Raw genomic sequence first — 26,115 nt, forward strand, 5'->3', positions numbered from 1 at the left:
AGGACTCGGCGAGTAAATTAACCCACAGACACAGCCCATTGAGTTTCTCGCCGGATCTTCTCTGTGGGTCGCGTTTCACGCGATAGATTCTGCGAAGCACTGCTCTTGTTAAGGCTAGTGTTAGCAACACTCCCGATTTGAGCCCCGTAAGCTCACCTGCACGTCAAGGAGAAGCTGAAATAGCCTCTTAAGGCTATCAGCATAGGTAGGAAAAAAAAAAGGACTCAATAGTAGAAGCTACGTGTGATTTAATGACAGAGGCGATTAATTAGATCAATTGCAATTTTCATTTGGAATCCAGGATAGAGATCGAATGCGAATTTTATTTATTTTTATGTTTTTCGGTACATGCATCTTTTGGCTTTTAAAAGGGTCATTTTTATGTTTTTCTTTTTACGATGGTAGGTGTCTGACGCTTTTATGGCGAGCTCCTATTGTTATGTTGGCTGCGGGCCGCGGTCGTAAAGTTTATTAAAACGCTCGAAGTGGATTACTGGGTATGGATGGAAAATTTGAAACAATAAAATAAATGAATTGCTTTTTTAATTATTGTTTTTTTTAATGTCTTCGTAGCTGAACCAACGTACGGCTCGCCTGATGGAAAGTGGCTACAGCCGTAGACGTCAGTAAGGCACAGATATTTTACTGCTCACTTGATTATTTACTCACTGAGTACTTGTTGTGGTCACAGAACACAAGATATTTGACAGATGCTTGAATCTCGCTTTTTTTTCCAATCGAGAAAATCGAAATCGTATGTGGGAGTTGATCCTCACTAAAACTTCTGCCGTTCCCAGCCGGCGGCGCCCTACCCCGGATCGGGCGGGAACCCAGTTGGAGTTATTGAGACGGCGGGACAAAGCTTACGCAGAGCATATTACATCCATCCCGCCGTCCCCCAGAGGCGTACATGACCACCGGCTCCCACGGTCGACGGGCCGGAAACCCACCTCGATAGCGCCGCGCTGCCCTTCCCCCAGAGCGGTCGGGGGAACGCGGTCTACCATCACCTGTCTCGCTTACAACATTTTCAAGATTCTCTCTCTTCATCGTCTGCTCACTGCTGAGGATCGCGACCACATGTGACTTTCCTCCATAGTATTCGGTCATGGGTGGCGTGGACTGCATGATATTGACTACCACCTACTGCTCCCTTAACTAGATCTGACCATCTGGCTGATGTTCTGCTCACGGTGCGCTTGCCTTCTATGCGACCCAAAATTATGAGTTTCTCTATTTCATGTGACCGCATGATGTGTCCGAAAACGCTCTTGGCAGATGACAGAGTCTTTTTAAGATGTTTAGCTTTATTGTATTGAAGTATTGAAGATAAACTTACACAATTATATATAAGCTCCGAACAAGAAAACTGGTGATAGGACCTCTTGTGAGTCCGCGCGGGTAGGTACCACCGCCCTGCCTATTTCTGCCGTGAAGCAGTAATGAGTTTCGGTTTGAAGGGTGGGGCAGCCGTTGTAACTATACTGTGACCTTAGAACTTATATCTCAAGGTGGGTGGCGCTTTTAGGTTGTAATGTCTATGGGCTCCAGTAACCACTTAAGACCAGGTGGGCTGTGAGCTCGTCCACCTATCTAAGCTATAAAAAAAACACACGGACCGTCGGTCTATCGAGCGATTACACTCGCTCAGCGGAAGATTTTCTTGTTGTCGCCATTCCAAAACTGGTGTCCTTGGACGGTACAGTCCCAGCTTTCACACTTACATCATTAGTCGTAAATTTCAACAACCACACGCGCGCCATTATATCTTTACGCTTAACATAATACCTCCGGAATATATTTGCATCTTTAATGCCTTATTTTTCTTTCTTTCTGTTTTTTTAACATTATGATTGAGGCCGTCAGCGCAATAGTGGCCTAAGCTTACCATAGATAATGAGGTTTGCATTTGAGCCGGTAGGCAGCGGCTTGGCTCTGCCCCTGGCATTGCTGAAGTCCATGGGCGACGGTAACCACTCACCATCAAGTGGGCCGTATGCTCGTCTGCCTACAAGGGCAATAAAAAAAAAACTTTTACATGGCTTCGTAGGTAAAAACAATGTGCGCAAAAATAAAACGTTTTCGAAACCATCTGCTATCTATGGGCGATACTAGGGATACACAGGTTTTGGATCAAAATTTATTATGTTTTAAATAAATTGCCATATATAAGCACGAATATGAAAAATTGTGGGTTAGGCCACTTTTACGCTGACAGCCTCATATGCTGCATACTATTAATACTCTCTTTGACTGCATACGTTCAGAGCATTATAAGTTTTTTGTAAATTAGTGTGTTTGAATTTTCTGATTGTAACTTACCCGCTAATGTGGTAAATAACGAATCGCACACTTCAATAACCAAATCTGTACGAACAGAAGAACAAAAACTACGAAATTCATTGTTAATAAGATTTGCTAAAAATGTTTCTTTAGTTTCTAAGTTACAGCATGGCAGCATTTATGTTGTTGATGTCTATGGTCTCCAGGAACTATTTAACACCAAGCGGGCCGTGAGATCGTCCACCCATCTAGGAAGTAAAAAAAGGTTTTTATGACACGACAATATTTATCAATTATGTATTTATTATAAATAGAGGTCCCGCAGTAGTCGAAATTCGACTATAATTAATTAGAATTGTAAGTTTGTACACTATTACGATTGTATTTTATACTTCTATAATCACATATTTCGCCAAGACTACTCTATAAAAAAAAATTAATAAAGACAAAAACAATATTTAATCTATTTTCAATTTGATCCCAGACGTCAAGAACAAAAGTTTGACAAAAAATAGTATGCATGCGTGTGTGCGTCAAATACATGGTATGTAGCATGTGTAATGTTTTCTTCATTGATTTAATGTATCTTTTATGCATTATTTTAAAAAAATATTAGCATTGTGTACTTCTTTTCTATATTCTCTATAAGTGTGGAAAATTTCATACTCCTCCGTCCGCGCAATTTTCGTAAAAAGGGATACAAAGTTTTTGCTTCACGTATTAATATATAGATAAATATATAATGTAACAATTGGTGTTTCTGAACTATGTCTAGTTAGTTGACTTCATAATTCTGTATTACACAAATACCATAGCACAAATAGGTCACAAGCAATTTTATATTTTAATAATTATATAATAATTATTATATAAGAACTAAAGATCAATTTTAATGTGAAGTATTTGAAATTGTCGATTCGTTTTTATAGATTAATGTTATTCGTGAAATTTCTTGACTGAATACGAACACTCGCATGGGCGTTATCCTTGCAAAATGATCATGCTACTTGTTGTATGATCAAGCTAGAATGGAGTATTTTTTATTTATTTATTGCCCTTGTAGGCAGACGAGCGTACGGCCCACCCGATGGTGACTGGTTACCGTCGTCCATGGACTTCAGCAATGCCAGGGGCAGAGCCAAGCCGCTGCCTACCGTTAAGTTTTACGGTAGATTTTTTTTTTCTATTGTAATGAACCTTTTAAAGAGGAATATAACTGGTTATATTTAAACGACTTTTTCATATTAACTTGTGTATTTATTGTATTTCTTTCACGATTAGAATACACATACAGACATTTATTTCGATTTACATAATATATTATGTATATTAAAGTTTTTTTTTAACATTTAGAAAGTTTCTTATTTAGTTCTAAAATTTAAAGAGTTAATTTTAAAAATGTTAATATTTAATAAATTTATAGCTATTTTATTTTATTTTGCTTGTGATTAAAATTTAATTAATTAATTAATTATCCGGGTTACGGTTGTAAGGTGTAGCCATTCAAAACGATTAAAAACGTAGGCGAGATAAAACAAGGATATTTAATCAGACAACAGGTTTTTTGCTTCTTGTATTTTAATTAGTTTTCACTACTAGACAAGCGCTTTTAATCTGATATGGCGTTGATAAAGTCATTCCTTTGATCCTTTGGTAGCATGATTACTGGCATGGGCGTTATCCATGCGCAATGGCCATTTAACTGGTTAATTCGTTTTGAATGTTACACTTCTGATTGATATTTAATAATACATTTCATGTTATACTCTATAAAAAGTGCAATAACTGTTTAGGATTGATACAGTGAGTGTTTTTTTTTTTCTCCATAAATATAAGCGTCTATAGGTATATTGTTCTAATGAATTTGTTGATACATTTAATTATTGTAAACTATTTTAAATATACGACAGGGAATTTAAGCTGTTTTACTTTTAAAACACAAGTAATTCCCGATACGAAAAAATTTAAAACGAAGTAAATTTATCAATTACCGGGTACCTATAAATTTTAATGTTTTTTTTTAATATATATTTTAAACAAAAAAACATTAGGATTCGAATTTTCTATATCGTTTAGACGTGTCGAGTATTGTGTATGAATTATCATACACTAAAATTATCAGATACTAGATTTTATTATTATATAATAGATATTTCCTATTTATTAATTATACATATTAATATTATATATATATATCTTCCCTAAAAAGGCATAGGATAGTAACACCATGGTCCAATTACATCTTAAGGCTCTCTCACACGACCGACCGACATGGACAATGTTTTCTCTGTCTTAATGAAGTTTCGGTAGGCAGCGGCTTGGCTGTGCCCCTGGCATTGCTGAAGTCCATGGGCGACGGTAAAAAAAAAAGAAAAACATATTGTATTAACATAATATGTAGTATTTGATGACTTGTGGAGTCTCGCGGTAAAGTGATTGTGTATTTTTTAATTTTATTTTTTTATTGCATAGCTGGGTGGACGAGCTCATGGCCCATCTGATGTTAAGTGGCTACCGGAGCCCATAGACATCTAGAACGCAAATGCCGTCACCTACCTTGAGATATAAGTTTTAAGGTCTCAGTGTAGTTACAACGGCTGCCCCACCCTTCAACCGAAAGGCATTACTGCTTCACGGCAGAAATAGACAGGGTGGTAGTACTTACCAGGGCGGACTCACAAGACGTCCTGCCACCAGTAATTATTAAACTTTGCTGAGACCAATGAACAAATTCCATAATAAATGAAAAACCTTTAAGTTTAATATCGTTGTTTTTTTTAAATTTCATTTGAAATTAGTACATATTACAATTATATTGCAATTCTTTTTGTAATTTTTAATTTTAGAATAAAACAAAATACACAGACATCTAAATTTAATTAATTAATTTATGGAAATATCTACGTGAGGGAAGAACTTCGACAGTTTGCTTTATATTATTTATTTGCAATTACGATTTAGAAATTGTATTGTATTATTTAAAACAAATTTTATTTTATAATTTCATTTTAATTTGAAACGGAGCAAATATGTATTCGTTTTTTGAAAATAAATAACGGTTTGTCCCAAAAAAATTTTTAGCTTCTCAACTCTTGGTCTTTACGCACGTGTGAGATCGCCCCAGACGGTGGATATACAAAAAAAAAAACTTCGACAAATAAACACTATAAAATATATTTTCAAATGACTACCTACATATTTTTTGATTTTATTTTTATTTTTATTACATCAATTTCAATTAAAATGAATGCCTATATTTTGTAGACAAAAGAAATTACATTATCTACATACTTAAAATTACTTACTATAAGGATTTTAAACAAAACAGGTACTAATTAGTAATGCGTTTCTTAATATAATACGTAATTTTGCGCAAATTGTAATAAGTAATCACAGTTAACACACACAAGATTTGATTACACGTTACGCTAAAATTTGGTGTTATAGAGTAAGTAAACATTCAAACCAAACTCAGCGTTATGTTAATTAATTTTAAATCGATTTTAATGAGCATTTTTACAAATGAAGTGCATGCGTAATATTTCAGTAATAAATGGTTTAATTTACTGGATAATTACTATAATAATTTTAAACTTTCAGGTTTGGATTTGAATGTACTAAAATTTTAAGTTAGATTAAGTACTTGTAATTTTGAAAAAAAAGAGATGATGTAATTATATAATATGATCTCCATGTGATGTTTATTATTGTTTATTTTGTTACATAATATGATTACAACATTAATTTGTTTATTTTTTATGTAGGGCGTCAGCTGGAGGCAAAATTTAACACTCAGTTCTCAATACTAACAAAACATCGTAATACATACATACATACAAAACATAATCTACATAATAAAATCTAAGACATGAAAATAAAACTATCAGCAATAATTGATGACAATTTAGCTAATTTATTCATTACAATTTACACAAAAAAAATCGATGTACATATTTTTTTGTTTTGACTAGATAGAAAAATATCTTTTTTACAATGAATGTCTTTAATGATAAACCAAACGAGTAATACGAACCGTAAAATGACATATAGGCGAAAGCAGATAATATGGGAACATATGTAATCCCTACAACACCATTAAGCTGTCATGTCTTAAAGTGGCCGGTGAAATTCACGTCTTCCACAGCATTAAACATCGGATAGACAATAAACTAGTCTGGTTACAATTATTTATATTAAAAAAAAAAAAACTTCGAAACACCCATTCTGATAAAACATCAAATTGCTAGGCGATAAATTAACTTTTAATATAATCGATCGATCAATGCGACAGTTTTGGGGGTTGAAAAATGGCCACTGAAAGATGCTGCTATAGTACCTACCCACAACTTACCCTTTAGCTAAACTAAGGGATGTCAGACCTTGCCGATTGAAGTGACCTCTTATGAGTCCGCGCGGGTGGGTACCACCGCCCTGCCTATTTCTGCCGTGAAGCAGTAATGCGTTTCGGTTTGAAGGGTAGGGCAGCCGTTGTAACTATACTGAGATCTTAGAACTTATGTCTCAAGGTGGGTGGCGCATTTACGTTGTAGATGTCCATAGGCTCCAGTAACCACTTAACACCAGGTGGGCTGTGAGCTCGTCCACACATGTAAGCAATAAAAAATAAATAAATAAAAAACTTGAACGGTCGAAGGATCACTTGAACGGTTGAAGGTCCGTTGAACGGTCGAAGGTCCGTTGAACGGTCGAAGGTCAGTTGAACGGTCGTTTGTTCTATTGCCGTCTTATATTAGAACGGTCAATTCGTTCTTTTTCGTCTTTTTGTGTCTTTCTTTAAGGACGTCAAATAATGTGCTGCCGTGCCGCCGGTCACGTACGCCCTAGTTCCATTTCTTTTCGAATTCTTTTCACATCTCTGTCTTAGTCTGTGTCTATCTCTAGTCGTTGTAGGTCTTATGTCCTGTCAAAGAGGTTGCAGGCCACGACATCACCCTTTAGCTAAACTAAGGGATGTCAGAGTCCTTGCCGATTGAAACACTCCTTTCCTATAGGTCAATTGGTCAAACATAATTTTCGCCTAACTAAAAAAAACAAAATGTGTGCAATTCACACGTGGTAGAAGTGAAACCTTCCAAAATTAAAATACAATTATCCTAAACGTCTTAAGTATATGTAAAATTTTGTCAAAAGTAAATAATTGTAAGGTAGCGCCCTCCGTGAATTGATATTTTAATTTCACGTATAATCCTAAATTAAAATTCACTACAAGAGCTTTCATACACACGTTAGTATTAAAAAATCTCACAGATGGCGCTGTATTAAATAGTATGTATATTTCTGTCTCATTCTTTGCTGGCTTTATCCTACACATTTTTGTATTTGTGTCTCTTACCTGTCGTTTTTTCCGTTGCATCCGGTTTGAAATCACAACGATTCTAAAGAAGTTTTCACTTCAAAAATAACAATTGGAAAATATCTCCGAGACATTCATTGCAAAAAAGATCTAATGTTGCATTAGTTAGGGTTACAGTTTGACTAGACATTGAGTTACGCTAAATTAATGTTGACACCAACACCAGCCACGAAGTCGTCCCTTATCAATGGTAGTAAAGCCGTGTGCCTGTAAAAAATATATATCAATCATTAAATATTCTGATTTATCTTTTTTTTATTGTTGAGATGGGTGGACGAGCTCACAGCCCACCTGGTGTTAAGTGGTCACTTGAACCCATAGACATCTACAACGTAAGTGCGCCACCCACCTTGAGATATAAGTTCTAAGGTCTCAGTATAGTTAAAACGGCTGCCCCACTCTTCAAAACCGAAACGCATTTCTGCTTCACGGCAGAAATAGGCAGGGCGTTGGTACCTACCCATGCGCACTCACAAGAGGTCCTACCACCAGCAAGCTCACAAGCGGTCCTACCGCCAGTAAGCTCACAAGCGGTCCTACCGCCAGTAAGCTCACAAGAGGTCCTACCAGCTACCACCATCTTAACTTCGATATACTTTTGAGATATACGCGCATAAATTTAACATTAAACATATCGAGGCTTGAAAGTTTATATTTGGTTTATGCAACATTTCATTTAATACGCAACATTTATCTTTGCAATGAAAGATGCGTCTTATTTGGTATTAATATCAACAGTCCGATGTTTTTAATTCAACTTTAATTAAGTTTCTTCTTCTTCTTCTCCATCGCTCCCTCATTGCTGAGGATCGTGACTCCGTTTCAGCTTGTCGACTGCCTCCATCGGTTCCGGTCAGTTGCCTGGTGTAGTGCAGCGCTAAGTGGTCCGCTGGTTTGCTCGGAGATCTGGTCGGACCAACGTTTGGGGCTCCGGCCTCTAGGACGTTTTCCTTCTACTTTTCCAGTGACCATCAGACGTTCCAAGTTGACTACACCTCTTAAGTTTAACTCAATTAAAATAGGCAAATAAGTTTCTTTTTTGTTATAATATTTTTTCAAAATTTTTAACGTTAAATGGCTCTCCTGTAAATTTGCCAAAATGTGGCTTAAACCAAATATCCTTTCACCTCTTGATGTAAACGGGTATAAATGAAATGAGTAGTCCTTAGAATCCGGAACGGCGGTTGGCTGTTAAGCAATCTACAATCAACAACCCACAGACACAGCCCACTGAGTTTCTCGCCGCATCTTCTCAGTGGGTCGCGATTCCGATCCGGTGGTAGATTCTGCGAAGCACGGCTCTTGCTAGGGTTCGTGTTAGCAACGTCGTCAGGTTTGAGCCCCGAGAGCTCACCTACTAGTTAAGGTTACGGTGAAATAGCCTCTCAAGGCTCTCAGCTTAGGTAGGAAAAAAATACAATCAACAGTTCGAAGGATGACGACTTGTATGTGTAACAGACAATGTACTAAATAGAACTGGTGGTAGGACGCCTTGTGAGTTCGTAAGGGTAGGTACCACCACCCTGCCTATTTCTGCCATGAAGCAGTAATGCGTTTCGGTTCGAAATGTGGGGCAGCCGTTGTACTGTAAGAACTGAGACTTTAGAACTTATATCTCGAAGTAGGTGGCGGCATCTTCGTCGTAGGTGTCTATGGGCTTCGGTAATCACTTAACACCAGGCGGGCCGTGAGCTCGTTCACCCATATAATCAATTAAAAAACAGGTACATACTGTGAGCACCAAATATCTTTAATAGAAATACGGACTTCGTTAGTGAATGGAACAAATGAAGTAGTCACTGACAATTGAAAATAGAGGTAGACGCATAAATTGATTTTAGTGTGAATTAGGTGGTGACGTTTTGTCCCTTTCCCGCAACGCGAGTGTTGATATACAGATTATATCTCATTTGAATGATGACGTCATTATGCAAATCAGTATCGATCTAGAATGAATTTCAAAAAAAATACTGAAGTATAGACATGCAGATCATTATTTACTGGTGGTAGGACGTTTGGTGAGTCCGCAAGGATAGGTACCACCACCCTGCCTATTTCTGCCGTGAAGCAGTAATGCGTTTCGGTTTGAAGGGCAGGACAGCTGTTGTACTGTAAAAGTGAGACCTTACAACTCATGTCACCCACTCATGTGGGTGGCAGCATTTACGTTATAGATGTCCATGTAACCACTTAACACCAGGTGGGCCGTGAGCTCTTTCACCCATCTAAGCAATAAAAAAAATAAAAACGGAAATATAAATTTAAAAGAATATATCGTTATTAACATAAATTAAAAAAAAGTGTGTGTGTCCGCTCCGACGCACGACTGGAGTTTACTGGATATAAAAAATTAAACTAAACAATACGAGAAATAGTTCTATATTACGACAACACGATACGTGACATGCGCAATCAGGCGCATAACGCATTTCGTGTGACATGCTAGTACGATTTTGGTCCCCATAATTTTCATACCCCGGGCCTATATATGTAAATCGATTCTAAAGGAGTAAACTCCAAAAACTGAAAAATCACGTCAGATATATAAAAAGTATGTACAAGTACCTATATTATATCTTTTTGTTTTTTTTGAGATTTTTAAATAGCATATTATAGAGACTAGAGGTCCCGCAGTAGTCGAAATTCGACTATAATTAATTGAAATTGTAAGTTTGTACACTATTATGATTGTATTTTATACTTCTATAATCACAAATTTCGCCAAGGTTACACTATAAAAAATATTAACAAAGACAAACAATATTTAATCTCAATTTGACAACAGACGTCAAGAACCAAAGTTTGACAATAAATAGTATGCATGCGTGTGTGCGTCAAATACATGGTATGTAGTGTGTGTAAAGTTTTCTTTATTGATTTAATGTATTTTTTATGCATCATTTAAAAAAAATATTAGCATTGTGCACTTCTTCTCTATATTCTCTATAAGTGTGGAAAATTTCATGCTCCTCCGTCCGCGCAATTTTCGTAAAAAGGGATACAAAGTTTTTGCTTCACGTATTAATATATAGATATGAACTATATGACACTATTTCTTTCGAGCGTATCGGTGGCTAAAGTAAATGCCAACATTTAACGTGAATAACGTAAGCGTAAGCTTTCGAGTAAGCTCCATAAAGCTACACGGTGAAAGCTCAATCACGTAATGCGACCAACAACACTGTTTGGTCGCCAAACATCGGAAGCTTTGATGAAACTGCAAACAGCGGGCGATGGCGGTAGCTATCGCCGACAGATTCTGGTCGCGTTGTATCAAAATACACACATAATATATTCTCTTCGGGTTGCACGAGTCGTTTTAGTAAATAAAAGTACTTTTACGGTTTGATCTGGCGTTTATTGTTAGCACGCTTTTATTGGCTTCGTACTGTTACGCGCTGGGGTTCGGGATAAATAAATTTTCTATTGAATTACAAGTTAACGCTATATTCAACACTGACCACACTTAAAACACTCAACAAACACTTTAAAACTCTCAATTCGCTTCTTCCGCTTCGCTTCAGTTGATCCGTTCGCTGTTTCGCTTCGAGTAGTTCCGATAACTAATCGAATGCGTGTTTTTTTTTCTACCTGTGCTGTTAGCCTTGAGAGGCTATTTCAGCTTCACCCTAACGTGTGTAGGTGAGCTCACGGGGCACAAACCGGAGTGTTGCTAACACTGACCCTAGCAAGAGCAGTGCTTCGCAGAATCTACTAACGGATCGGAAACGCGACCCACTGAGAAGATCCGGCGAGAAAGTGGTCTGGGCCTATGGGTCATCTCTACAACGCTTTTTATAGTCGAGACGAAATCCCTAGAACCGCCGAGAATATTCTACAAAATTCTAGTATTGTGTGTTTCCGCTATCTGACAATAGATTGGCGTTCTCGAGCGTTCTAGAGACTACTAGATCCTTCGATATTCGTTCGACTATTCGGCGATAGATGGCGTTACTCTTACTGGCGTAGCAATATGTATGTACATACGCATACGATAACATAATCTACTCTAACACTTGTTCAGCATTTAAACAGTATGTACAACAATAACTATACATAGCGTGGCAAGGGTATAAGCTAGTGCAAAGGGCAAGCGTAGTCGAACGAGTTCCCATTGCGTTTTTTTTTCCTACCTAAGCTGGTAGTCTATGCGCTATGCCAGCGTAACCGAGCGAGTAGGCAAGTTCACGGGGCTCTAAGCTGAGGACATTGCTAACACTAGCCTTAGAGTAATGCTTCGCAGAATCTACCACCAGATCGAAAACGCGAGCTACTGTGAATATTCGGCGAGAAACTCAGCGGGCTGTGGGTTAATTTACTAGCCGAATCCTTCATCGCAAGCGACGGGTTCCACGAGAACGGTGCCCGGTGCTTAAGGCACCTAAAAGCACCGTTAGTGGGTCGGGAGGATCCGAAATGACGTGCATAGGGTGGCGACGACTGTTTACCATATGGTCCGCAGGATCGGGGTATGTTCCCATTGCGAGGTACCTGCCGGTTTTTATAACGGCCGGCATATGCGGCTTGTCGATGAGTCACTACTGTTGCACGTGTTGTTTTCAAGTGAGATTCATCTGGCTTGCCTAAGACTCACTGCTTGCCTAAGACTCAGTGCTCGCCTAAGACTCAGTGCTCGCCTAACACTCACTGCTTGCCTAAGACTCACCGCTCGCCTAAGACTCACTGCTTGCCTAAGACTCACTGCTCGCCTTACTTATATAAATACTTATACCAATTTCCGACTATGATATTACTTATATCAGAAATTGAAGAAGAAGAAAACGAAGAAAGATGAAAAAGAAAGCGGAATTATAAAGCCAAAAGGCCAATTTCCGAATGATGACGCGCAGGTTCGCTAGTAATGTGTGCGTTGCGCTGTGGAGTTAAGGTTGAATTTGTTATATTCAGTTTGGGATAGACGCTTCGACTCTGCGCCGGTATAAATTGACCCTAAGTCTCGATTAACAGTGCAAAGACTGTCTCGTGTCTCTCAACCGTTTGTAGGTGTTTGGATGAGCTCACAGCACACCTGATTCTAAGTACCTAGAGATATGAGTTCTAAGGTTTTTACAGTACAGTACAATTCAGCGCGCGCGTCTGTTAGTGATCACGGTATTGTGTCTTGTGTACTTACTCGTGTGGCGCAGGCCATGTGGTTGCGTGCTTGTGCGTGGCAGCCCTAGCCCTCGCGAGCAGGGTCATCACGGCCCGTTTAGTCGGAGACATTGCGGCCCGCGCTCCGCCCAGCAGGGGACGCTTGCGTGCCGTGCTGGTACCCGCCGACCCACCCGCACCTAGTACACACCACGTCTTAATTGCCATATGTTTGTTAGTACTAAATTAGTCCGCGAATTTGTCCGAAGTTGTTATTAAACACACGTCACGAGGTGGTTCTCTTTGTTACTGGTGGTGGGACGTATTATGAGTCCGCACGGGTAGGTACCACCACCCTGCCTATTTCTGCCGTGAAGCAGTAATGCGTGTCGGTTTGAGGGGTGAGGCAGCCGTTGTAACTATACTGAGACCTTAGAACTCATATCTCAAGGTGGGTGGCGGCATTTACGTTGTAAATATATATGGGCTCCAGTAATCACTTAACAGCAGGTGGGTTGTGAGCTCGTACACCAATCTAAGCAATAAAAAAAAGGTGGGCGGCGGCATATTTGATGTCAATGGGCTGAGATGACAACTCATTATGAGCTGGGCCGTGGGCCCATATTCTCAGTTGACAACGACACTCGTTAAAAGCTCTAGAGATGAGGCAATAGCTGCAATTTTTTTATATACACGCGCAAAGTTACTACCATGATGAATCATATTTATGGTATAATATATTTAACGGCCGTCTAGTGTAGTGGTAAGTGACATGGTCACTACACAAGGGGGTCGCGGGTTCGAATCCCGCCAAGGGAAGGTATTTGTATGATAAATATAAATGTCTTTTCCAGGGTTATGGATGTGTCTTAAATATATGTATGTGTATAATAAAAATCTTACATTTATATCCGTTATCTGGTACCTGTAACACAAGTTCTTTACGAACTTATCACGGGCTCAGTTAACGTGGTGTGATTGTTAGTAAATATTTATTTATTTATTATTATTTATTAATCAAGTTTAGATTTAATTACATTTGCTATCATATTTTAATAAATCGACCGAGTAGTAAGTAGCCACGAGTCTTCGTTTGATGGGTAAGAGACGCATCAAGAAATTCAATGATGAATATATGTTAGATACGGTAATTTGTTAAAGAAAAAAAAAAAAAGAAACATGTGTGCAATTCACACGTGTTAGAAGTGAAACCTTCAAAAATTAAAATACAATTATCCTAAATGTCTAAGTATATTATTAGTAAAATTTTGTCATTAGTAAATAATTGTAAATCATCTTTTATAGTATGAGGTAGCGCCCTCTGTGAATCGATATTTTAACGTCACGTGTAATCCTAAATTGAAATTCACTACAAGAGGTTTCATACGCACGTTAGTATTAAAAATCTCATAGATAGCGCTGTATTAAAATTTTTCGACACTTCCGATGCATACCTGCGTGACGTTACATATCGACGCTTGAAAGGCAAACTTGACTAAGCGACAATAACTGCTGTGTACATAAATGATAAGGCAATAACCATATTCGATGCGCAAAAAATATATATTTCTAGGTCTATTCAAATCTTTTCAATTCTGCAGCTAGATTCGTTAAAATATAATTTTTTCAGGTATTTCTCAAGTATATTTTAAATTAATTTCAACATTAAATTAGTCTACTGTAAATTTCACGCATTGTCGCTTAGTCACGTTTGCCTTTCAAGCGTCGATATGTACAAAGTTTACCCTCATGCGCCTAAAGAAGTTTCACTTCAAAAAACCTATTCTAAGATTAATTCCGTTACAGTCGCATCATATCGAGTGAGTATCGTATTACCGATTGGCCATGGAAATCTAAAATAAATGCGAAATACATTTTTTTTTCTTTCGATAAAACGCACTTCTTCGAATTCCGCGATCCCTTTCAATATCAAAGAACCCTAATGTGGATCAAAACAGTTAATATACTTTGTAACTCCTTTGAGGTTTTTTTTGTGATCCATATCAAAAGAGGTTTTCGTGAAAATGTTACGTGGTATTCTGTAATTACTATTTGTATTGCTTATAAGTTCGGTCTAGAAAACAGAGTAAAGCTCTGCTGCGAATAAAACTAATGGCTATTTCAAGTTTTGCATTGAAATGCAAATAAGAGTCGAGAAAGAATAGCAATGTGTTACTATTTACTAGATGATGTCCGAGCTTTGCTCGTTTTTTTTTTTGATTACGCCATCTTGGTTAGTTGCCCTCAATTAAGAAAAATAGTATTATTATTCTCCAATAGATGTCGGGAGGAGTTCATTATTGAAAACATGAATAAAACAACATTTTCTGAAAATAAATCGTAGCTAGATCGATTTATCGCCCCCGAAATCCCCTGTACCTATACTAAATTTTATGAAAATCGTTGGAGCCGTTTCCGAGATTCAGATTATATATATATACAAGAATTGCTCGTTTAAAGGTATAAGATCTCAGAATTGAAGACAGTGTCAGAACGCTTCTTCGAAAAAGCGGCGCGACACGATAAGCGTCTTATCGCCACTTCTAATAACACACCCATCCTAGGCGATAGGGAAACGCAAAGGCGCCGTCGTCCGAAGCATGTCCTATCAGATCTTCGCGATTCACTCTCCGTGCTTTTAGGCGCTGCAAGCACCGGTCACCTTTCTCGTCGAATGAAGAGTGCGACGTGCAACCTAGTCGATAAACATAACCCCCTAAATTTCTCGCCGGATCTTCTCAGTGGGTCCCAATTTTGATCAGGTGGTAGATTCCGTGAAGCACTCACTGCTCTCACTAGGTCTAGTGTTAGTCCTTCCAGTCCGTGCTTATTTGGAATAGGTACGCTTAGGCTACCAATTGGGTAAGATAGCTGATTCTTCGACCTCAGCTCATTCTAATTTTTATGACCTTCAATGCTCACAAAAAACCCGGCGGGATATCCGGTGGGATATCCGATAGCTCTTATACACAATTGTACCAAAAAAAATCGATAATTTTTTTTATGGGTATACCAACCTGCCTATTTCTGCCGTGAAGCAGTAATGCGTTTCGGCTTGAAGGGTGAGGCAGCCGTTGTAACTATACTTGAGACCTTAGAACTTATATGTCAAGATGGGTGGTGCATTTACGCTGTAGATATCTACGGGTTCCAGTAACCATTTAACACCAGGTGGGCTGCGAGCTCGTCCACCCAGCGAAGCAATAAAAATATATCTTCCGTTTGTAGCAGGAAAGCATAAATACCTCTTCCCATAAACAACTAGTTGATGTGATTCGAGCACGCATGCTTTTCATGAAAATTTCCACGCTTCCTATACATCGGAAGATCCATTCCTCATAGTTTTGACACTGGTGGTGGTCCTTACGTACATAAGGGCCAGGTACATAGCTAATATTAGTCCCGAACCAATCAGCCGTTCTGGTCCGAAAATAAAGTCTCTCAATCCGACAGACATATTTTCTCTTAATAAAGTTGTGACACTTAGACCAATTAATTTTCGTTTGATCTGTAAGATTTCGATTACTTCGATAAAAACTCAAATTTAGTACCGCCTTAAGAGGCCACGCGAAGTGAACTTTAATTTAAGGGCGGAGAGCGGGTAGCGGGTATCTGAATTCTCAATTAGACGGCACCCAATCGGTGAAGTAATAATGACCCATATCAAGAAAGAAAATTGTTAATGTAAGTCAGTTGTAAGATAAGATAGTATTTTAAGGCATTATCCTATAATTGAATGCATGACGTCATTTGACTTAAGAGGTCGAAGTGCTAATTGTATTGTGGAAGGGCTGTCTCAACCCTTCAAACTAACATGACTGCTCCGCGGTAGAAATAAGCTGGATAGTGGTAAATACCCCTAATTTAACCCACAGCCACAGCCCTACTGAGATTTCCATGAGCTCCATGAGCTCATCTACTTAAAAACTTATCTTACAAAGTATAATAAACTTTGAATCTCTTTTGAAAACTACGCACCTTAAGGTGCAGTTTTTCTTTTATATTAAAAAATAAATTTTTATTTTCCGAATGCTGAGCACGATTCACGACGTAGCTACGTGGATGTAGCCTTCGGTTACAAATAGTTTGTACTAGCACGTACTGTGGATATTGTGGGCATGTTACGAATCACAGTTCTTGGAGAAAGCAGGTGCTCTTTTGATTATTATCAGTGCTTTAAAGAAAATACATATTCATCTTTTTTCCCCTACCTATTCTAGTGACCTCGAGGGGTCATACTTTTTTTAAATAGTTATTGGAGCCCATAGACATTTACAACTGAAATGCCACCACCCACCTTGAGTTATGAGTTCTAAGCTCTCGGTATAGTTACAACGGCTGCCCCACTCTCCAAACCGAAACGCATTACTGCTTCATGGAAGAAATATTGGATTATAATTTTGCGGGTTTGATTTTTTAATAAGCGACGTTATTCCCTCACCGTGAGTAGTATAGTCTATGTTTTTAATATTCTAAATAAATTTAATAAACTTTCACATTAGTTTTAGGTTATCCGTTATTATATTTATGAAGAAGTTTAAAAACATAGACCCTAAAAAAATGTTTATCGCCACTTCCCGTGACTTGTACCAGCCGCTTTATTTTCTAGCTTCATTTCGCGGATTACGCTGAAATTGGTATCGTTCGAAGCGGTTTCCAATTAGTGTTTTCCGCACTGAATTTATTTACGGTCAAAAGTTTTCTGTCACTTGATCGGTTTCAATTATTTTGCGTTTTGAAGAATACCGTGATTTTCCAAAAAGTACGGTGGGTCGATCCTCTGAATTTTTAGGTTTGTTTTTTTTTCCTTCTTTTTTTCTTTTTTTTATTGCCTTTGTAGGCAGACGAGCGTACGGCCCACCTGATGGGAAGTGGTTACCGTCGCCCATGGACTTCAGCAATGCCAGGAGCAGAGCCAAGCCGCTGCCTACTGCTAGGTCAGCGATTATTGATTAGGCGTCTTCAGTCATTCATTGTGTTCGAATGTGTCTCGGTATTTATTGTTGCTGTATTATTTTTTACGCAAAAATCTAGGTTATATTCTCCTGAATCCGTCAAGCAGTACAAATTTTCGGATTTTTGGCGACGCGGATTCAGGAAAGAACGTACATATTCAGAAATATTTGCGCAATTTAAGAGCAGGATTTCGATATTTTAAGAGTAAAGACGGTATTTTATCTATACTTCTATACTAATATTATAAAAAGGAAAGAGATGTTTGTTTGTTTGTATTGAATAGGCTCCGAAACTACTGAACCGATTTGAAAAGTTCTTTCACTGTTTGGAAGCTACAGTATTCCCGAGTGACATAGGTTATAACCTTTTTTGAAAAAAAAAAAAAGGATAAAAATTGGGATCCTTACTAAAACTCTAATAACCCAAGGTGTAAAAAAATTACCTAAAATATTCTTTACATCGCGTGCCCTGCGAAAACTATTGATGATGGAATAAAATAATGTACTACGACTTTGTAGACCACATTATTATTTACAAAAAGTGTCGCGACATCATATGTCTAACTATTATAGTCATGCCGCAATAAGTGCTCTGTTATTTAAAAAAATAAAACAACGTCAAATATCATTGAAATTTTTGTTAAAGACCCGAGCGGAGCCGGAGCGGGCCGCTAGTATTTAATATGGATGAGGATGGAAATGGAGGTAATAAATCCGAGATTAAGACATTCAATTCATTTACGTGATTCATTTTTGATACTAAAATCAAATTTGTTAAATTTCCGCGTCATTCTGTTGTACATTGCGTGTAGCGTGTTGTACATTGCGTGCGGAGCGAAACATTTTTAATCGGTTTCTAGAGCCCATATAACCACAACGAGAATACTGTTGTCCGCCTGGAGCTATAAGACGTATCAAACTCTACATTTCCCAAATTTCATAAGTATTTAAGGTGTGCACCGGAGGTTCATGAAATAGGGTAATAGATAGAAGAATTGTTTGGAGTCGAAAAAGGACGCCTACTCTTGTGGTTCACAGCTCAATTTATTACTATCTTCAGATCTAAGGTTTGGAAAGAAAATCTCGGAAACCAGCTTTAATGCCTTTGATATTCGTATTTGGGAAACAACCGAATATTCTTGAATAGTGATCAAATAAACATATTCCTCTCTCAGCGGTGACTGCGGGACTGTTTGCTAATTTCTGTTTGAGATAGTAATCAAGTTACGCCCCAATTTAGTTAAGATGTTAGGGTTTATTGCTAACAAAAACATGGTCTGCGAAGACCCTTGTCAACACACAAGACTTGACCGTAGGCAAGCAAGGTAATGTTAACGGAACGTGCTTAATCGTAGAAGACTTTAGAATAATAATATTGAACCACATTTATTGGTAATTTTGAGGGGTTATATTAGATTCACAGAACGGGCAGGGAAGCTCACGGGGCTCTAACTTGACGACGTTGCTAACACTAGCCCTAACAAGAGCAGTGCTTCGCAGAATCTACCGCCGGATCGATCTCTTATAATGCACACGTCAATCGAGCAGGAGTTATGTTCTTTGAGATAAGAGTCCACAGCAGTCTCAGCTGTATCATTAGTGGTCGCATGTGCTGAGTTAGTTATTTGGGTATTACTATGCACTGGACTGATCAAGTGAAAGATCTTACTGAAACCCCACTTAACGAGTGTGTGCGCCGGGCTTCGGTTCGCAAACTATGGAAAACATCTGTCAAGGTTTTGATAAGCAAGAATTCCACATGACTACGACTGCTCTGCGAAAAGCAACCGATTATGATGATGAAGCGTCGTGACCCACGATCTGTGGGATTGGACGTTGGTGCTTGCTTTGTAAATCGGGGTCTGAACAGAATGACGTACCGACCTTGCGTCGCCAGAGCGTGGACTGCTGCAGGCTTCACCCCACGCAGTGCTGGGTGCGCGTGTAGCACTCCACCAAGCACGGGACTGCTCAAGCCCAGGATGTCGCCTGTACCTGGGTCGCATGTTAGTCTGTTAGTAATTTAGGAAACCGCCAGGTAATCTTTAAATCCATCTTTTTAAAAGAGAAGACTCGCAGAAACAGACCCAAAATTCATTCGATCAATTCCAGTGGGCTGAACTTAAAGGATCGTTAGCATCTGTGAGTGTGAATTTAAAATGTACTTCAAGGCCACAAGGACTTCGAGGATATTTTCGATGGTGGTTAATCTGATATAGGATTTGTTTGGGACGTAACAAAAGTCAGTCACAAAAGTTGCTTAGCGTAGATTGATGTCCCGAGGGGGAGGGTGATGGGAGAGATGTGCTCCGCACTAAACGCTTCACTTTCCCCCCTTTGCCTTTTCATGAGTTTTGTCTTATGCGAGGTTTGGACGTTGGTTGTTGAGAGACAGGAGGTTTTAGTCGGTTCGACTCCGACATGCCCCGCCCTCCATCCCCAGTGAAGGGCGGAAGACCGGCGATTTCCTCCTGACAAAAAAAAAAAGAAGCGTAGATTGATGTGAAATGTTGTTAGTATGGGGTGTTGGCTTTATTTACGGCAAGCGTTTTCGGTATAGAATCATGGGGAGACGACTGTTAAGTATATGTGTTATTGGTATTAGATTTTGGGGTGAAATAGAAAACCATATTGTTTAAATGAACTGTCTCAATTCTGGAATTGCTAGTTCGAAGTTCGCTCACACAATGCCACTTCACCATCCCTATTGATCAAAATAAGCACTCTAAATGCACGAGAAAAAACTACGTCTGTTAGAGAAAGTTTTATTTTTGAAATGTTTAACGAAGAGGAAATAGTAGCCAATGTAAGCTAGACATGAATTAGTAGGAAACTTTATTTGTTTTCTTCATCTAAATAGTGTAAATTACTATCATTATTATTAATTTTTGAAGTGAAAACTTCTTTAGAATCGTTGTGATTTCAAACCGGATGCAACGGAAAAAACGACAGGTAAGAGACACAAATACAAAAATGTGTAGGATGAATGAGACAGAAATATACATACTATTTAATACACCGCCATCTGTGAGATTTTTTAATACTAACGTGTGTATGAAAGCTCTTGTAGTGAATTTTAATTTAGGATTATACGTGAAATTAAAATATCAATTCACAGAGGGCGCTACCTTATAATTATTTACTAATGACAAAATTTTACATATACTTAAGACGTTTAGGATAATTGTATTTTAATTTTGGAAGGTTTCACTTCTACCACGTGTGAATTGCACACATGTATTTTTTTTATTGCCCTTGTAGGCAGACGAGCAAACGGCCCACCTGATGGTGAGTGGTTACCGTCGCCCATGGACTTCAGCAATGCCAGGGGCACAGCCAAGCCGCTGCCTACCGCTTAATACTCTCCACAAGCCTCGTTTGAAGAAGGACATGTCATAGCGCTCGGCAAACACCGTGGAGGGGAGCTCATTCCATAGCCGGATGGTACGTGGCTTTGATGGTACTTTTCATTAATCAGCTTCTATGTTAATTGGTGGTTAAGATTTAAACAAATGCTCTTGACATTCGCTGATTTATGTATGTTATAACTTGTCTTCGTTCCAATATTGGAAATTCGACCATAAGCACTCAATTTTAAGATTATTTTTTTGTTTATTTCCTTTTCTATTTGGGTTTCTTGTGAACAAAGAAAGCTTTGGCTCTGATATTGATGTGAATCTATGGCCGCACGAAAAACCGATTGCTGGCTTTCCTGGGATTTGAAAGTATATATTTATATACTCTATAATATGTATAATAATAATAATATGTAGTAGTGTGCATGGTATATCGACGCGTCGCCATGCGCAAATGACAGTTTCTTAATAATAATATTTTATTATTCATTATGCCACATTAATTTCCTGTCGTAAGCTATATAAATGTTTCACATCTGCCAGCCTTCCCGCGATGGCTCATTTGTTTATTTATGAGTTGACAATCACAGGCTCGCGGCGACCCATTGTGGGCTCAGTGCAGTTTTCCGGACGAGAAAGTAATATATTCTTGATGTTTGGAGTTTTACAATTGATCGTAACACACACACAGCTAGTTTTTTTATTTTTTTTTATTGCATAGATGGGTGGACGAGCTCGCGGCTCATCTGATGTTAAGTGGTTACCAGAGCCCATAGACATCTACCACGAAAATGCCGCCACCCACCTTGAGATATGAGTTCTAATGTCTCAGTAAAGTACACCCCAACCTTCGAACCGAAACGCATTACTGCTTTACGGCAGAAATAGGCAGGGCGGTGGTATATTTCTGTGCGGATTCACAAGACGTCCTACCACCAGTAAAACCCCAGTTAGTGGGTCGACTACGGTAAACCCAACAGTACTCACCTCTATGGCAGTAGTAACACAGTGTATTCGCCACATATATTTCATTCTACCCTCACCTAGACTATTTACTTAGTCTGGCCATAAATACTGTTACAAAGGAAAACAAAACAGTTTCTATGGCAAATAACATTTTTTACTTTTACAGTGTGTTAGTTTAATACATAAATATAAAACAATTTAAAGTATAAAAAGCATATTCGAAGTGGTCTCCATTGGCTGCAATACAGTCCTTTAAACGTTGAGGCCAGTTATCAATAGAAGCACGCACTCTTTCCATGGGAAAAATTTTCACTGCCAGTCGTACGGATTGTTTTAGGGACTCCAAATTATCATGGCGTTTAGAGCAAGCCGTACTCTTTAAAACTGACCATAAATCATAATCCAGCGGATTAAGATCGGGACTAGACGACGGCCAGTCTTCAGCTCTGATGAAGTCCGAAACGTTCGTTTCCAACCAAGGCTGCGTAGACCGAGCTTTATGACCTGGCGCCGAGTCTTGCTAGAAAGACCATTCTTGATTATTGAACATGGTGTTGTTAAGGGGCTTCACTACCTTCTCAAGATTGGTATCTTGATACAGTTGTGCCGATGTTTTGATACCTCTTTCACAAAAGTATGGCTCAGTCACTCCTTCATAGCTAATACCCCACCAAACCATCACTGAAGTCGGGTAGTGCCCACGTTGCACTCTGTCGACTAATTGGGAAGCTTCCTTAGAGCTTTGAGCATAAATACGGTCATTTTTTTGTTAAAATGTTGCTAAACTGTAAAACTTTTCTCATCCGTAAACAAAAAAATTCTATGACCTCCCTTTGCGTACCGCTTCAGTATTTGTTTTGATTTTACCACCCTATTCTCTTTAAAATTATTAGTTAAGAAATGACCAGTACGTCTCTTACAGGTTGCAAGTTCTAAGTCATCTTTTAAAATACGCAACATGGTTCTAGGTGCTATCTTCATCTCCCGAGATAAAATCTTTTGCTTTCGGACAGGATTTCTTCGAATTCTTTCCCTTACTGCTTTGACCACCTTTTTCGTACGAACACTACGTGGACGGCCAGATCTTTTTCTGTCACAAACAGAGGAGGTCTTATTGCACCTATTAATAGCTCGGTACACAAACATTTTACTAATACCAAGCGTATGGAGAGTTTTAAAAATTGCATTTGGCTCCATATCTATTTTGTGTAATGCAATCACAGCGATTCGGTTCTCTTTATCACCCACTCCATTTTAATATCGCAAAATATTGTACAATGTATTGGCGCCAAAAAATTACAGATTCAAAATTCAAATGTAATATTTTGTTTATTTTTAATTGTAACAGTATTTATGGCCAGACTAAGTATACACAGAGCATATTGGTAACGTTTCCACTCATAGACATAGCCCACTGAGTTTCTCGCCGGATCTTCTCAGTGGGTCACGATTCCGATCCGGTGGTAGATTCCGCAAAGCACTGCCCTTGCTAGGGCCAGTGTTAGCATCACTCTGGTTTGAGCTTCGTGAGTTCAACTACATGCTAGCATGAAGCTGAAATAGCCTCTCAAAGCTATCAGCATAGGTAGGAAAAAAAAACATTTGTGTCTCGTTGAAACAGTCTTGCTCATGGCGCAGATACGATTTAAAGATATAGCGAATTTATTGAGCGGAAGGTGAAAGATCGCTGTTACTTAAGACAGAGCTTTCCTCTTTAATGGTTTATGCTTTGCTAAGTCTACGATGCAACTTAAGCTTACTTGTTAGGGAGCTTAGTCTGAGGTCGTTAGTGTGCTTGCTTCCGCGTAACTAGGGTTGTCGCAGTTCAATTATAAAAAAAATATATATAGTATTTTCTTGGGGCGTGGACATAATTAAAACAAGTTTTACTTTCTAGTGTAAAGTCAGTCGTCTGTGATCAGAAACGTCGAAAATGATTTAATTTAATTTTAATTTAATGATTAATAAACAAAAATGCAAGGTAAAACTGTAAAAAAGGTTTTAATTGCGAAATTTTGGCTTTTACTAATGCAGATGGGTTCGCTTGTACCAACAGAGCCCTAACATCATTATCACGACGACAATTATGATTGTAAGAGTTTGACACAGCACAAAACTCATGAGGTTTGATCACTTGAAAGTCTTTTAAGGGACGACATTTACCGATAACACGAAATTTGCACATAGAAATAATAGATGATAAAATTTTACAATAGAAAATTCGTCTTGTTTTATTTTATTTTATTGTTTATTGAAAGTAAGTAGGGCACCTCGTGAGTCCGTACGGGTAGGTACCACCACCACTCCATCTATTTCTGGCGCGAAGCAGTAGGCAGTTAGAAAGGTGGGGCAGCTATTGTATCGTAGAATTGATACTTGGAACTCATGTTTTAATGTGGATGAGGGCATTTACGTGTATGACTTCTGGTAGCCATTTCAGATTAAGTGTCCCGTCAGATCGCTCGTTCGAATTTAAAAAAATCTTGAATTATCCCAGTAAAACTGGCCAGTTGACGCGAAACGTCCATACTCTCGAGGAAGAGGGCTGCTACAAGATTTCGCCCGAAATTATAAAAAATTAATGTTTTATGAATTCTATTTCTGCGCCTGCCTATTTCTGTCATGTGCCGTGCCGTTTCAATTTGAAGGGTGAGGCAGCTGTTGTACTATTAAAACTGCGACCTTAGAAGTCATATTTCAAGGTAGGTCGCGATATTTACGTTGTAGATGTCTATGGGCTCCGGTAGCCACTTAAGACCAGGTGGACTGTGAGCTCGTCCACCCATCTAAGCAACAATAATAAAAAAGTCTGATGAATGAAGGACTTTTTGAATGCTGTACGTTTGCAGACGAGGCTCATGGCGTATCTGGTGCTGGGTCAATCGGAGTAGACCAGCAGAGCAACGTGCATACTCTCCTTCCTTTGATTTGAATACATTTTCTGTTCGAAGACAGCAATAAATTAAATATATCAGATATCTCGAAAGTGCCAACCCTACGATGTTCATTGTTAAGTGTATTTGCTTAGTTCCACATTCGAAACGAGCCGTAATGTAAGTGACAGAAGTTTGGTCTAAAACATCTGCCGTTAGGCGACACTGTTGACACAATGTGTATGCAAATAGCTTTTTATTTTCTAAATAAGCAGAGGAGTGTAGGGAATGGGAGATTTCTTTGTTTTTCGATTGCCGTCTTCACTGTAATAATAAGAACTAATAACAATAATAACTGGTAACAAATTCACGCACGGTCATCCGGCCCCAATTTAGGATTCCCTTACGGGTACCAGATATATACTAACACCCACGGGAAGAGTAAACAGAATTGTACATTACACAATGTTTGCCCGGTGTGGGAATCGAACCCACGACCCTCGGCGCAATAGTCTAGCTTGCTAACTACTGCACCACCGAGTCAGTCAGAAACAACTTCAAAAAAGTGAATTCAAACCTAAAATTCCTAATCGTTTAATGTCTGGTAAAATCGGAATTGGCTGGTATTGTTCAAGTTGCCAACCAAGCTGTAGTAACCGCGACTTAAATGCTTTATTTCGTTTGCAATACATCGATCTCGCTCGAAATACAACGATTAGCCACATATGACGTCATACGTTGACTCTACGTTGATTATATTCAGTGATTTACCAAGAATGCGTAATGTGCCACAAAATTTTGACCATATAATCGGTTTTATCGGGCCGGTTTTAACTTTTTGCTTAACCTAAATATCCTTTAGGATTAAGTTAAGCAACATTTTGGTTAAAACGCGACATTTATCTTTGTAATTAAAGGTGGGTTTTATTTTGTACTAGCGACCCGCTTTCGCTTCGCTTCGGAAACATTAAATTTTATTATTGATAGTTGAGTCCCGCGACGTTATTGTTGTACCGCGGGTGACGCCGCGGGGCGGAGCTAGTCTAAAAAAAGTAGCCTAAGTTACTCCTTATATCATCAGCTACCTGTCAGTGAAAGTCCCGTCAATATCGGTCCAGCCGTTCCAGAGATTAGCCGGAACAAACAGACAGACAGATAGACAGACAAAAAATGTAAAAAATGTTATTTTGGTGTATGTGCCGTGTATATATTCA

General features: G+C 38.6%; 1 protein-coding gene across 9 annotated transcripts in view; it reads right to left on the bottom strand.

Moving 5' to 3' along the window:
- Positions 1–3,518: 3,518 nt before the first annotated feature.
- LOC101740004 (KH domain-containing, RNA-binding, signal transduction-associated protein 2) overlaps positions 3,519–26,115 on the bottom strand; it is a 284,259-nt gene continuing 261,662 nt past the window's right edge. For 3 of the 9 annotated variants that reach the window (XR_009975857.1, XR_009975856.1, XR_009975855.1), the window contains 3 exons: positions 12,792–12,951; positions 7,696–7,864; positions 3,519–7,321 (listed from right to left, as the gene is read on the bottom strand). Coding sequence is in view for 4 of the 9 variants with exons in the window: in XM_012690362.4 (XP_012545816.1) it covers positions 7,792–7,864; positions 12,792–12,951; positions 19,591–19,701 (344 nt within the window). In the remaining 5 variants the exon portion in view is untranslated. Of the gene's footprint in view, positions 7,322–7,558; positions 7,865–12,791; positions 12,952–19,590; positions 19,702–26,115 lie in introns of those variants that run through there. The other 6 variants (XM_012690362.4, XM_012690363.4, XM_012690361.4 and 3 more) reach the window with 4 other exon arrangements.

Source organism: Bombyx mori, chromosome 20 (genome assembly GCF_030269925.1).
Source record: "Bombyx mori chromosome 20, ASM3026992v2".
Lineage (NCBI taxonomy): Eukaryota > Metazoa > Arthropoda > Insecta > Lepidoptera > Bombycidae > Bombyx > Bombyx mori.